The sequence below is a fragment of the Purpureocillium lilacinum genome (genome assembly GCF_023168085.1).
Source record: "Purpureocillium lilacinum CBS 284.36 DNA, scaffold_1, whole genome shotgun sequence".
Taxonomy (NCBI): Eukaryota; Fungi; Ascomycota; class Sordariomycetes; order Hypocreales; family Ophiocordycipitaceae; genus Purpureocillium; species Purpureocillium lilacinum.
In genome coordinates this window covers 1,932,861-1,947,560 of record NW_027072111.1, presented here as the reverse complement: position 1 = coordinate 1,947,560, position 14,700 = coordinate 1,932,861, and the positions used below count along the sequence as shown (strand labels likewise).

General features: G+C 59.4%; 2 protein-coding genes across 2 annotated transcripts; one reads left to right on the top strand and one right to left on the bottom strand.

Moving 5' to 3' along the window:
* Positions 1 to 7,325: 7,325 nt before the first annotated feature.
* Positions 7,326 to 8,156, top strand: PLICBS_000305 (uncharacterized protein; the record flags this gene model as incomplete). The annotated part of the gene is made up of 3 exons (XM_018318708.2): positions 7,326 to 7,329; positions 7,409 to 7,805; positions 7,856 to 8,156. 3 exons carry the CDS (start codon positions 7,326 to 7,328, stop codon positions 8,154 to 8,156), a joined length of 702 nt encoding a protein of 233 aa, XP_018184233.2.
* An 833-nt stretch (positions 8,157 to 8,989) lies between these two features.
* PLICBS_000304 (uncharacterized protein) lies at positions 8,990 to 13,928 on the bottom strand (the record flags this gene model as incomplete). Its single annotated transcript, XM_018318709.2, has 3 exons — positions 8,990 to 9,079; positions 9,265 to 13,639; positions 13,699 to 13,928. The coding sequence occupies 3 exons, from the start codon at positions 13,926 to 13,928 to the stop codon at positions 8,990 to 8,992; spliced, it is 4,695 nt and encodes a 1,564-aa protein (XP_018184234.2).
* Between the last annotated feature and the right edge of the window lie 772 nt (positions 13,929 to 14,700).

Sequence of the window (14,700 nt, the reverse complement as noted above, 5' to 3'; positions counted from 1 at the left end):
GGCAGCGACGGGCAGGGGATGGGGGACGGCGCGAAGCTGGCGAGTCGTATGTGGTCGCGAGGCCCAAGCGCCGGATGGACGTCGGGTGTCGGGTGTTGCACCGGTGCGTGCTATCCCCGCCTAAAGCTGCTGCGTGTCGTCCAAGAAAGGGTTGCAGAGATGATGCCGTGCGAGGTGAGGTGGAGGTTCGTCCAGTCTCGCCTCTGGGAGAGAGCTCGGGCGCGGTTGCCTGACTATCGGCAGTGTGCGCGCGTCCGGTGACGTCGTTTTTGCATAAGTTTGTGCACCGTCAATGCACGCGGCTCGTGCAGCCCGCCTGACCAACCACGGCTTGCACAAATCGGCCAGTCCTACCCTACATCTCCGCCTCACCAACACTCCCAAGGAAGAAACACAGCTATTTCCTTTTCGTGCACACGTTCACACCGCCAGCTTGCCTGCCTCTCATGCGTGTGACAGTAAAGACCAACTAAGTAGCTGGCCCTGGCAGGTTTGCGGAAGGCCGTTGTCGACCCGGGCTGGCTATCCTGGCTGAGACATGGCAACACCGAACAACCAAAAATGGGGGAGGACATGCAAAAGCCGCTTGCTGGGTTCGTCATGTGAGCCACTGCTCCGGCAATCCCGTGAGTACTCGTACAATCTCCATCTCGGGCAAGCCGAGGACGTTTCCTGTGGTTTTGCTAGCGCCTTGGGAGTCGTGCGAGTCCAAGCTCCTTCCTCATCTCACCCAGATTTTGTACCATCGACCGACTTCATCAACAAGTGCTGTGGTCCAGATACGTCGCGTCAATGAGGCTTGCCCGTTGAACGCGCAAGTCACTACCTTCTCCCGAGGGAAAGTGGACATCGAGTGTACCATGGAGAGAGAGGCCACGAACCCGTCATCAGTTTCTCTGGCAAAACAATGGGCATGCTGTCTTATCGAGCCAAGCAAATACGCCGAACAGTCCTATCGGTGCCACGCGACAGCGACCAGCAGCAGTGGCAGCCACAGCCTACATCGCGCTGCACAGCATGGTCTTCCGGTATTCCGCACGCTCAAGATTAACCGCACTATCCGAGCCGTGCCGTCTACTGCACCCATCCGAGCAGCCTTCACCACGTGCATATCTTGCGTTCCATCAAGTCGTGCAGGCCGCCGTCTTGTAGCTTCCAGCCAGCCGGTATGGACAGTTGGTGCTCCCATTTCGTGGGGCTTGGGCCTTTTGACTGGCTTCTGGACGAGGCAACCATGTTGCTATGCAAGGCCATCACCAACCCTGGCTTCTCGTCACAACGGTTGTTTCCAGCATGGACTGGATCTACCGATAGACATGCAAGATGCGCTCGCTGCATGCCATAGAGGCCTCGCAGGCGACCTCCGAGGTAATCGTGTTCGCGCGTCGTTGGCCATTTCCCTCTTGCCCCTGTCATACACACCATCGTGAACCGTCTGAACTGACGTGTCGAACGGCTCACCCATAGTGGGCTGGACCAAGTGATTTAAGGATGGTGTTGTCAAATTGAAGATGACTGGATAGATGCTCAATCTCGGGCTCGGGTGCGATTGCCTTTCAGAACATACTTCGACACCAAGGCCATCCTTCCGAGGATTCGGCCGTACGTGCGCTTGATCCCGCGCTGCGGACGGAGCAACATTGCACGGCGGCTGCCTTTGTTGCCATCAGATGGAGACACGAGCCGGAGACTAGCGAGACATCGTTGGGACGTTCCATGCCCACACCAATGCCGCCGGCCACTAAGCCCGCAAACAACTGCTCCATGAACCCCTGGATTGCGAGTTGTAAGCTCGTATCACTGTTGTTGGAGCACAAACTTTCGGTCGAGGGACTGATAGTTCTGCCACATACGGCATTTGCTGCCGATTTATTGCAGTCTCTGGCGAGTTCCCCCGACCCCCAAAGGAACAAGCCAGGCCGCGGGCTGGCAGAGGTACGCATCTGTCTCTTGACCTCATCTAGGGATGCAATGTTGATGGTCCACGTCTTCAATGTCGTCCGTGACACCACGATCGGTAAGCCCGTGGCGTTCCTGCTACATATCGCCCATCAAAGTATCGTGGCCCGACGCCGTATCGCAGGGACTGTCAAGTAGACCGTGTGGGCTCGAGCGAAGCCGGCGATCACCGGTATCTCAAGACAGTTCTAAATGGAGCAACTGTCGCGAGTCGATCCAGAACGTCGAGAACATGGATATTGGGGAAAGAGATCACCCTCGACCCTCTCGCCAACCCGTTGTGCCGGCCGAGCGCTCAAGTGCCACGAGGTCAGCCGCTAGTGGTTACCCGATCCGCTCAAATTAGACGTCAGAAGTGTTGGGTACCATTGATGTGCACGCTTCCCTGACGATTAAGCTTTGTCGGGATGACGGTGTGCTGTTGACCGTGGTCAACGGAGGCACCGTGGCTGCATGGCCAGGCGGTGTACTCTGACACGGATACACAGCAGGTAGAAATCCGCAGCTGCCTTGCCGGTGCCCTGAGAGATGGAGCATGTCGGGCGTCAAGGGCAAGACGCAATGGTTACGTTGACGAAACTTCCCGGCGTATGGCTCCGACGTCTACCTGTCGGTGTACGGAGCGGTCGCTTCAGCTTGGCGGCATCTCCAAGGACACAGCCAAGTGGCCAACTCGCACGTCGTGGGGGTTTCCAACCGAGTATGCAATGGCCCGTTTCCTCCTGAGAAGAACGAAGGCGGCATGACGCGCGAGCGCATCAGTATTGCAGGCTCGCGTTCTGGATGCCGTCAGTGCTTATCCATCACGTCACACAGTGGTCCGAAACAGCCGTAACGAGACCAGATGATACACAAGCTGGGCACGATAACAACGGGAGACAGAGGTCTTGTCATCTTACCGCTCATGCACAATGTTGACCGACCCGCGATGATGTATTTACCCGAGTCCGGCGCATTGTGTCATGTGATGACATTGGACGGCATGGCCCCCGTACCCGTTGCCAGTTTGGGCGAAAGCATACCGCTCAGTCAAGCTTCGGGTTCACGAATATATGGCTGCTGCAAGTTGCGGCGAGGGGACTCAACATTTACCAACAACGGCACAAGGATCAGGCCACCAGGGTCGGCGGCAATTGGCGGCTGAAAGCATGGATATGCGGTGGCCGGGCTCGGGTCCTACTTTGCCGCACTAAGGAGCTCGGAGAGGTTGCAAGATGTGAAAAGTGACAATGGCATGTCCCGAGTTCCACGACTTCTGGTGAAGTGAGCGGAACGTCCGCGACAGGCGAGATGGAATGGCGAGACAGAGCCAGGGGTGCTCGAAAAGCGCGTATCATGGCCGCATAATGCCCCTCGCTGCACCTTTCCGCGCCCAGGGCGGCGAGGGTGGGAGACCGGGCAGGTCACGATGGCCCCGTCAACTGGGCCGTGCTGCAGTGACCTATGCGCTCGTGCGCCCTTGAAGGAAACCCAAGTGAGTGCATCCTTGAAGTGGGCTCAGTATTGCAGAGATGACAGCATTGCATTGCGACAGCGTCTCTCCCGTAGTCCAGCCGAAAACAACTCGGCCAGGCCCAGAGTAGAGGTCACAAGTCGCGGTAGGACTGTCCCAAGCTTGAGCTGGCCAAAATCCTCGAGCTGGGGTCCAAGTCAGAAAAACAATCAGGCAGACTTGCCTCATTGATGTGGAGAAACTCACAGTTCGGGGCGCTCAAAATTATGTCATACTTCCTAGCCTCACGGCCTCTCGGGTGTAGTCCAGTCCAGGAGCATACCCCGGCAGAAAGCGCGGCCGAATCATCGCGGGTTGCGTGACAGTGGCTCAGTATGGACCAACGAGAGCAGGTTTCACGGGCACATCGCGGCCCTCTGAAGATTGTGACTTCGCTGGCCACCTCGTCTCAGCCTGCCGTCACGGCATGCAAGTATCCGGAGACTGACATACGCGAGGCGTCTGCAGGACTGTGTAAGTGCCACGGCCAAGCCTTGAAGTGGCGCATGCTGTAAGAATGGATGTCAGGTACCATGAGAGGTGTGTTTCTCACGATAATGAAAGCCGGGGCAAAGAAGAGCTCAAGTATAAAGCCCAGACTAATTCGCTTGGGACGGTCAGCGAGATCGGGAAATTAGAAACCAGCCGCTCATCTCGCAAGACTTACGCATCACCCTCATCGGATCAAAATGTCTAACCAGCCCAAGAAAACGTCTGGCACAGGTGCTCGAGGAGCTTCTCAAGGTGAGATGCTTGAAGAAGCGATGCCCCGAGGCCCGTCTAACAGCCCTAGTAGGGACAAAGGAGTCGGGCAATAGCGGATCCAGCTATGTTATGGACCGCTGGACCAAAGAGCAAGGACCATGGCATCCGCCGAATCTCGCATCGGCGGGGACGAAAAGTCACGGCACCAAAAAGGAGCAGAGCAAACACTCGACAGTTGCACACCAGGGCTCTGCTAAGTAGCTGCGTTGAGAGCAGAGATGTCGCGTGGAGGACGGTGGGCCCCGAAATTCTGATGAGCGAATGGTAGAAGGGGTCTATTTTCCTTTGTCGTTCAATTGGCCTTGCCATGGCACAAGGGGTCGGCATTGTTGATGGTCAGGGGCATTTTGGTCCCGCGGGGCGGCCTTGTGGGTGGTGGCCGATGGCCTCCAAGCCGGGGAATCGTCATGAGTGTTGCCAATCAATGGAAGCGTCGTGCTACGCATCAATCGTACCGCGTACGAGCGGCTCCCTGGCCTGGGGAGCTTGGTGATGCCGTGATACTCGGGCGGGGCCTGTCCGTGCGGCCGGGAGGCGTACCGACGGTGGCGGGCTGAGGCTCCCTCCTCCGGCCGGGAGTGGCAGCGCCGGCGGACCCACGGGAGCCCCATCCGATCGGATCAAAGACAGGCAGACGGTCCGCAAGGGGTTCTGCGGATCCCCTTCGACAGCAGCATCCCTTGAGTTTGTGTCAGGTGCTTGTCTGAAACACGCGAAGAAAAGTATTCCATACCGCGCGGTCGCGTCCGAGCACAGAGAATAATACGAGCAGATAGGATGACCAGGCTCTGAGCAAGCCGTGCAGGAAAGCCCGGCTTCGTCGACGGAGGAGAGTTTGAATAGCGACGCTGCCACCGAACTCACAGGCGAGCGTTGGCCATGGTTGGAGTCGTCATGGAGCCCCCCCTGGGTGGCAGATCGCCGTCTGGTTCGCTGGCAAGGCCCTCGTTGCACGCATCCTCGTAGTCATCGGCCTTGGCTGGCAGCCACATGGCGCGCATGATGAGGCGTCCCCACCACACCAACCCATCTAGCCACAGGACCAGGACAGGGCCTGCTCGTTGCGTCTCAATGCAGGCGAGCGATGCCCGTCGTTGGCAGGCGATCGCCTCTGGGGGAGACGTTGCGGAGGTCGAAGAGCCTTCTCGTTCAGCAAAGTCCGTGTTGGACAGCTGCAGGCATCGATCGAGAGGGCCGCGTCGGGGTTGAGGCTGACGGTGAGAAAAAGGAGCAGGGCTTGCTTGGGGGGCGGCGGCCGAGTCTGCAGGTACACGAGCTCGGAAATTACATGCATCGTCGGATAAACCCTCAGCTGGCGCCGTGCCGTCAGCAGAGCGGGCAGCGTATGGCCTCTGCGCGCCCCGACATGCGGCCACTGAAAGCACGCTGCAAGCCACTGGTACCGATGGCAAGGTACCTGTGGTAGGTGCTGAGGACGCCCTTCGAGTCCTGGTGCTCGCGTTGCGAGTCAATGCCCGCTGCAAGCTGCTGACTCTTCCATTGCATCCGTGGCATCGTCGTGGCTTTGGCCCGAGAGTTTCACTCCAGCTTGCGTATTGCTTTTTTGCTCGTTATTGTGCCGTGGGCCAGGGGGCCTGTGTGCCTTTGCCCCGAGTGCGTCGTACCGGGCACGATGCCTCCCAGTCAGCGGAGGCAAGGAGGCGCAGGCAGTCCAGACGCGGCACGCAGACCAACGCGACGCTGGCCGCAATGCCTAATCTCGACCCCAGGTGCACTTGCGAGATGCATCGTCTTGGCCGTCGAGCCCGGATTCCCACCACTGGCTTGTCCTTTGTTTTCAGCAGTGAGCATGGGGCAGTAGGGCTCACATGGCGCCATGAATGGCTTCTCGGCACGCCTTGGCCGTGGAGCGAGGAGCAGGCACTTGTCCTTGCACGGGCTTGACCCCCCCAAAGCCTCCACCCCCCGGCAAGGCCAGAGCCGGTGCCACAGCCACCAACCCATGCTTTTGGTGCCGTGTTTGCGTGCGAGTTGCGCTGGCTCGACTGGGCAATAATGTGATGGGTGGATGGAATCGGCCGACGAGGCAGGGAACCTGGTTTTGGTACAGTAGCGCGAGCCAAGGTACCTGCGGAGGCCCAAACTCGAGGTACCTGTTAGCGACCCCATTGCCCGCGCCGGGCCTCGCTAGTGGGCAGGAGCGGGCAGGCTTGGGCGGCCAAGGCAGGCGGTGCCCCCGCGCCAGAAGCCCGCACACGGGCGGCCAGCTTTGGACCAGTCGCCCGCCTACGCCTGCCAGGCTTGCCAGTCGAGGAAAAGTCGAGGCCACATGCTGCCGGTGCACCTTCCGTCCCGTCATCCCCCGCCCCGCCGACCTGCAGCGGGAACTTGGCGCCTTGCGCACAGTACAAGTCCAGATGTACCTCTGACGAGCCTTCTCGTACCCCCGACTCCTCCCCGATTCTGCAGTGCCTCCATCCTCTTCCTCCCCCCCCAGCCGTCGCTGACCCAGTTTCCCGCCCATCCGCTCGCCTCCACCACCAGCGCCGCCTCCTCGCTCATGCCTCTCGCTTCTCTCCACGCATCCCATTCATTCCATCTCAACCTGACACAATCCACACGTCGCACCCACGCTCGTTCCTCTTCCGCAACATACACGTCGCGTCTCGGCACCCCATCATTTTTGAGAGCGACACCCAGATCACCGTGCACGCGACAGCCAAACGCACCTGCCAGCTCCTTTTTTGTGTGCCGACCGACCATCGTTGCTCCCGAGTCCACCACCGTTTGCGTCGACAGAACAACGCTAGACGAGCCAGCAGTCGAGACGGATCCCGCGGCACCACCAACAGGCGATCGCCGACCAGGAACTCGCTGCGATTTCTGTGCCGCTTTGCGTCACTTGCCTCCGACACCTCGACAACACTCCCGTTGAATCGTCAGTGCATGGGAAACCATTGTGATTAGAGGTACCACGACTCCGTCGGCTCACCCGCCCAGCCTCCGCCTGCAGCGCGTCGATAAGCGTGCTTGGCCGCCTGCTCGCCACCGTCAATCAACAAATCCCCTCATCGCGACGTCGGCCTCGAATCCGTCGTCACCACTCTTCCTCTCACCACCCGAGTCTGCCGCCGGCTGACGCCTTACAATGGGTATGTAGTCCCAGCCCTCCAATGCAATCATGACCAGATCGAGCCAGTCTGCTGACCCAGGTTCTTCGCGTACCTATAGCTCAACAGCAACCCATAACCACCATCCCCCCCTTCAACGACGGGAGCAAGCTACCCGACTGTGCCAAAGCCTGCGGACCTCTCTACGACGCCAACGGTGCTTGTGTGCCCCCGGCCATTAAGACCGCTGACAGCGCTGTCTACACATCCTGCTTTTGTGCCCAACCCAAGGTAGCACCTTTCTCCAAGGGAACCTCTGGCGTCTGTGACAATGCTTGCGATGGCGTCAACGGTGGCCTGCAGTCAATTGCTGGCTGGTTCCAAGGCATTTGCAACGTGAAGAATGCCGGAGGCAACGGTGCCAAGACTACCACGGGCGCCACCACGACGACTTCCGGCCAATCTGCCAGCACGGGCAGCTCCTCCAAGAACAGCGGCGGCGGCGGCGGCGGCGACTGGTATGTCCTGGAGACGACTCTGTGGGAACTGTTGCTAACATGGCGGGCAGGCTCTCCAACCACTGGCAGTGGGTTATCATGCTCGTCGTTCTTGTTGTTGGCATTGCCGGCATCTGGATCGGCGCCTGCATCTGGCGCCGCCGTTACCTGCGAAAGAAGGACCGACAGACGTCGCTCGGCCAGAAGCACTCTGGCTCTGCCTCGCGCCCCTCGTGGGGTCCGGCCGTCACTGGATCCGACTCTGCGACGCCCATGAACTTCGCCCCCGACACCGAGAGGGCTGCCTATGCCGCCGAGAAGCCGCGCAAGACCAAGGAGAAGAAGAAGTGGACTGTCTCCCAGCGGACCTGACAATCTTAGTCGCCTTTTTGCACCTTTCTTGTCATCTCGAGCAGCGACGACGATTTTTACGACACATCTGTTACCCCGCGCGTTTGTAATTCCCTGTTTCTGGCTTATTCCCCGAGGCATCGCTACATGAAACCTAGCCTCTTCCTTGGATATATGGGCCTGCACCCTGTGCTTAGACAGGCCGACGACCTGCAAAGGTCCTTGGCAGAAAGATGTCTTCGAATCTGCACCCCATCAACTCGCGCTATTCGCGCGGGCCATTGTGGTCGATTGCACATGACTTCGGCGTTGTACCCCGCGTTTCCATTTTTCCTGTGTCGAATGGAATTTGCTTTGCTTTTAAGGTTGGCGTTGGCAGGGACGGGTGATTACTCTCCGAAGGGCTCTCATTAGAAAGGAACGGGCATGGGTGGAATTATCGCGCAGCGGCGATGGCGCGCAAGGATGGCCGGGTCTCTCCTTTGTTGCATGATGCTCGGCACTGTTCCCGCCCGCGAATCTGGCGCAGGGTTAGGGATCGGGGTGCTTGAGATGTGCAGGCCGGAATGCCGATGGCTAGGGGGCCCCTTGGTTCTGTCGTGGGGCTGTCGGCTGGGTTTTCGTTGACTGTTACTTCTATTACGGTCTATCAATGCAGCCAAAAAGAAACGCATTTCCTCTGAATTACAAAACCACAAGCTTTTGTCTCGCCACCGGTCTTTTTATGTGTTGGAGCCGTGCACAAGAGTATGTGGACGGGAAGAGTCGTGGGGAAATAAAGGTGAAGGTGAAAAGTCGTGCCGAGTCCTCGTGTATCCATTTTCAGCTTGCCGCGCAGTCGCCCGTTCTCCTCCTCACCTGCTGGTCTCGTGCCGGTGCTGCTCTTCTATCGCGTCCATGTACAGGTCGATGAGGCAGCCTGCCGACCACGCCTGCGTCGGGCTCTGCGCAAAAGTCGTCAGCTCTGGCTCACTTCCAAGGGGTGCGAGTGCCCGTCCGAGGGAGACTGGGGGAGCGCGCGTTGATGGGCGATAGGGAAAAGCAAGATGGGACCAAACAAGGCAAAGAAAACAAGAGACGGCAAGAGGAAGGAAGAAGGGACGCAAAGGAAAGGGACCAGAACACTCACCGAGTCGGGGCAGTACTCCCCATTCTTCTGCGTCAGCTCCGCCAGGCCCGCCCACTCGCTCTCCTCCATCATGCGCTTGCAGCCTTCGAGCCTGCGCGTCACCTGCTGGAAGGCCTCGACGCGGCCCTCGTGCGAGGCGCGGCGGCGCAGGTCGAACTTGAGGAGGGCGCGGAGGAAGAAGCCCGTGGGCCAGAGCCACTCGGGCCCCTGGTGGTAGTTGCGGCCCTTGCTGGTGGCGAAGTCGTCGCTGTCCTCGCTGTTGCGGTAGTAGGGCCGGTAGTTGAGGTCGGCCGGGTCGAGCGTCGCCATGCCCGTCGGCCCGCGGAGCACCTTGTCGGCGAGGCAAAGCGCGTGCATGGCGTGGTCCGCGTCGAACAGCGAGGGCGCCACCGTCATGGCGATGGGGAAGTTGGCGCGCAGCTGGTAGTCCTCGTACTCCTTGCCAGACCTGTACAGGTCCTTGTAGATGCCGCGGCGGTTGACAATCTTGGAGTTGACGTCGTACTTGGAGTCGTCCTTGGGCGACAGCGGTACGTAGTAGCACCTCTCAAAGTTGTCCTTGATGAGCTTGGCCCAGTCCGCGAACGAAATGTCGCTGCCATCGGGCTTCTTGACGCCAGACTTGGCGAAATTGCCTCGCTTGCTGAGGTCAGACAGCCAGGCAAGCGTGCTGTACAGCAAACCGGTGATCTCGATGGCTGCGCCGTCACGAGGAGTTCCAGGGACGCCCTTGGAGCCCGCGCGCTCGCTTTCGCCCATCTTGTCCATCCACGTACCGCAGTTGTCCTGGTTGCCACCAAAAACAATACCGGTGTTCCAGTCCACCTTGATGTCTTGGTTGAAGCCCTCATCCTTCATCTGCGAATCGATTTGCGGCCCGGCGTTGGCCTCGCGATACTTCATACCGGAGGCATGTCTCTGCAGAGCCTCAAAGATGACCTCCTCAATGGTGCTCTCCTTCGAGTAGGCTCGCGGGTCGTCGGTCGGGAACCACGTGTCGTCATACGGCAAGAACCTTCTCTTGACCTTCTCATGAAGCAAGCTAGGGCCGTCCGGGGCGAAGTGGATATAGTCCTGGATCGTCTGCAGGAAGAACCAAACAGAGTCCCTGGAGTTGTATCGTGGGGCGTCGCCACTGCTGAGCAGGTTAGGAATCATGCCATGCTTCAGCACGCTGGCAAAGGCAAGGATGTGCTCCTTGGCCTCCGCGAACCGCCCAGTGCCCAAGTACAGGCCACGGATGGAAATAAAAACGTCGCGGCCCCAGCATCTTGCCCACTCGACTGCAAAATGTGGCAGGCCAGCCGCGACTGAAGCCACCGACTTGTTTGGCCACAGAGACGCCGACTTGACGAAGCCCGTCTGCTGGACGCTGACCATGGCGAGACTTTGTATGAACCACTGGCCGTCCTTGACATTGTCGCTCATGAGCTCCATGCCCCTCTGCCAGCTTGCCATATACGCGGTACGCAGGACAAGCCCGAAATAGCGAGGCAAGAGGAAACTGGGAATGGTACGGAGGGCATCAAATCTCTCCTTGAGCCATGTCGCAGGCTTTGCAAGTTGCTCGTTACCGGGTGTCTTGCTCATGCGCTCGACTCGTCCCACGATGTAGTCCAAGACCCATGTCCCATCCCTCAGATTCTGGCAAAGAGGATGTGCGAGGTTGTTGTCGCGAATGATATCCTTCAGTATGCTCCACCAGCCTTGCAGGCCGGCGTACACGAGCTTGCCGTGTCTCGGGATATCATATGCACCGTCTTGACCGCCGCTCGAGTCTCGCTCTTCAGCTTCGCAACGGTACATCAGGAAGTTGAGGTCGACCAAGTCCAGTTCGCTCCAGGCCGTCCGGGCACCAGATGTGATGTAGGTGTCTAAGCCGGCCGAGTGCTCTGCGGCCGGTATCCAGGTCTCGAACAGCGCGATGCTTCCAGGGGGAAACTTGTCGCGGACGGTGATTATGGTGTCCTCGCCCTGCACTTCCATCTTGACCCCGGCCAAGTCGGAGACGCGGCTCGGCAAGCCACGAAGGAACTTCTTGTCGTCCAGAACCTGCTTCGTGGCTTCCTCGCTGGCATCAACTTCCAGCATCCAGCTGCCTAAATGCCTGGCTCGTGTGCCGGTGAGGTGGACTGCGTTGAACGCGCCATTACCATTTCCGTAGCCGGGGAAGGCCGTGTGGGCGATGAGGAAGTAGCCCTTCCTCGACTCTGGGTGTACTCTATGAACGGTGATGTACTCTTCCTCGTGGTGGATGTGTGTCTCGTCGTACCCGTCCTTGCCCATGAGCGTGTGGATTTGGTTCAGGAGCTTCTTCACTCCGCCGATGCCATTGTTGCCGCCGCCAACCTTGACTGTACCGGTGCTTGATGATTCGGAGGTGTAAGTTCGCTTCTCATTCACGAGATCGACCAGCCGAGGATATATCTCGTCGTAGCCCATAACGCTGCCAGTGGCGCTGGAGCACATGCAGACGAGCGCCGCGTTGGGCAGCGTGTCTCGTGCGTCGCGTTTCTGCGCCGGAGTCTCATTGTCATGAGTGCAGTCCATAAACAACGCATGTACCGGCGTCGGCTTTATCCTTCGAATGATCTCGCGGGTCAAATCCCCATTTGGCTCCTCTCTGAGAGGCGACGTAGGAGGCGATGTCCCGTCAGAGCGCGTGATCTCGTCGACCTCGAAGCTGCCGATGGGCCGGCCACCATGTCTGTGAACGAGCCGACTGAGCTCAGCCGTGCTCCAAGCCTGCATGGCCTCGCGAATCAGTGAGCTCAGACCTAGCCGCTTGACAAAGACATAGTCCATCTCTTCAGATCCGGTAAACAGCTCGGCAACGACGTACAAGTCCGGCCGAACTCGGCGTGCCTCGTCGAGGATGTGCTCAGCCACATGCAGCGGGGTCGAATGACAGTTGTCGATTCTGAAGCCGGCAAAGTATTTGGCCAGGAGGCGAGCGTATGCTGTCATGTGCTCCCAGAGCCACGGGCTGTCTTTAGGCCCCGAGCCATACCGCAGCTTGACGCAGTCACCCCAAACTATAACCTCACGTCTCAAGTACACCCGGGAGTCGGGCCCGGCGTTGTCAACCAGCGCATTGCCGCCCCAGACCCAGCCATTGTTGACCAGAGCCCGGTCCTGCGGTGCATGCTTTGAGGTGGTGGCGTTAGATGGAAGCCGTGTAAAGTACGATTCGATGAGGGGATTCGCGTCGTTGATGGGCCCAAGCTTCGGGCCATGTTCGTCAAGGCGCACGTACTTGATGCGATTGTACAGTTGCTCGAGGATCTCGGTGACGTCAGAGTCGTACTCCTTGTAAAAGTCGACGTTCAAGGCGTCCAAGATCTCGACCATTCTGCTTCGTGCGGCTGCCTTGTCTGGCGAATCCGGATTCTTTCCCTCGTAGCGCCCAAAGCCAAAAGAGAGCAGTGTGGCCGCGACGGAGGGATCGGTCTTTCGTCGGTGACGCGCGCCCAGGCGATCCATACCGGTCAAGCCGAAGTCCTTGATAAAATCGACTTCTGCGGCGAGATCACGTCGCTTCAGGCGATCTACCCTGTCTTGGAAGCCGTCGTGCTGCTTGACGTCGGAAGTCTTGCCTTGCGTCCATGCTTCCACGGCGGAGTCGGCGTCGCGCTCAACGTCGAGAGCATAATATTCCCAGAGGCGTATCTCAGCAATGACCTCCTTCTTGACGGCATCCATGATGCGCATGAGGTCGTCGGTGGATTGGGGGTTCGTGGGTAGCCCGAGGCTCTTGAGCTTGGTGCTCAATTCCAGCAGCTTGGTGTCCAGCTCATAGGCCGATTCCAGCCAAGGCGCGGTCGTCAGGTTGTATCCCGCTTCGGGATGCTCCTGCAGCCATTTTGTGTTATTGGCTGTGTGGTTGAGGACAATGTCTGTCAGACTGAGGAGGGAGTGATCCTGCTCCATGCTCTCCACCAGCTTCTTGACGTCGGCCTCGCCGTTGGGGAAGCACTCGGGGTCCCAAGCCAGCTGGTCGTACAAGCTGAATGGTGAGTTGGACTCGCCCCGGACCTGCAACGGCGTAAAGTGCACCATGTTGTAGCCCCTGGCGCTGATGCCGCGCAGGTGCTTTTCCCAGTCGGACGGGTATCTGCCCATGAGCTTGCCAATGATGGAGAAGACGGACAGCGCGGGCAAGGGCAACGGGCACCCGTCGAGCTGCAGCCTCGGCGCGACATCGATGTAGTATAAGGGGGTCTTCTTCAGGGTCGGTTCGTGCTGTTTCGTCGGCGCATCGGCGAGGTGCGGCTCGAGGGCGGGGAGCTCGGCGTAGGTCGTGTAGAAGGCGAATGCGCCGGCCGAGTGGATGGGGATGGAGATTTCAATGGTGCGGTTGAAGTCAGGGGCCAATCTGAGGGCACACGGTCAGTCAATGGTAGAGGAATTGGCGGCGTACGAGGATGGACCGACTTGTATTCGCGAAACTTGTCGCGGCGGAACTCGGCGCCCTTGTCGGGGATGTTGACCCAGAGGCTGCCATGACGACATATCGACGAGGTGCCCTCAATTGCGAAGCGGACGGTGACGGGGTCGCTGGACCGTGGCGCGAGGTAGATGTACTCGCCGGCCACCTGGGGCGAGCCGTCGTCGTTGAGCGGCAGCAGATAGACCTCGGTGGACGTCATGGTTCTCGGGCTCATGATGCGAGAGGGAAGAGAGGGGAGCAGCGAGAAGCTGCCCCGCGCCTCTACGTCAAGGTGCGTCCGGGTCTGAGCTTCTGGCGCTGCCTGGACGGAGCTCCAGTTGCTGATAGCGTTTTAGCGCACACACGCGCTGTAGCAGAAGCCAAGTTGGGGATTTTCTGGGCCTGATCAGCCGCTGGAGCTCCCAGAATAGTAGCGTCCTGGCCGGGGTGTTGGGCGAGTCAGAATCGCCGACGGTAGCGGATGCGGAAGGCAGCGCAAGAGACGGACAAGCAGGGCACGGCACGGCAGCACGACGACGACGTCGCAGCCAAGGCACGGCGATGATGATGGATGGCGTGACGGGTCAGGCACGGCGAGGAGAGGGAGCAAGCCAGGAGAGCGGGCACGGCGGCAGCCACGGGAGCTTTTCTTCCACCCCTCGCGGGCGAGCTGAGGCGCTCCTCAGCCTCAACAATAAATACCGTACCTTTCCTGCCACGAAGGTGCTAGCAGACATTTTTCTCGTCTGGCCCATCACGCGGCGGGCGCATTGGGAGCGAATAGGAAGGCGATGGCCAGCCGTGGTGGCCGCATCTCGCTCGCGATCGCGATCGCACTCACCATCGCCCCGTCCCGCTCCTCCTCACCGCTCGCAACGTACGTGAGTAGCTTATTAGCTTACAAGCCGAACGAGCCAGGCGCCGGGTGCCTGGTCCGCGGTCTCTCTCATCAGCCTTTGTAATGGCAGGGCGGGGGCCAGAGCATGTAGCGTTTCGATGTGGCATGA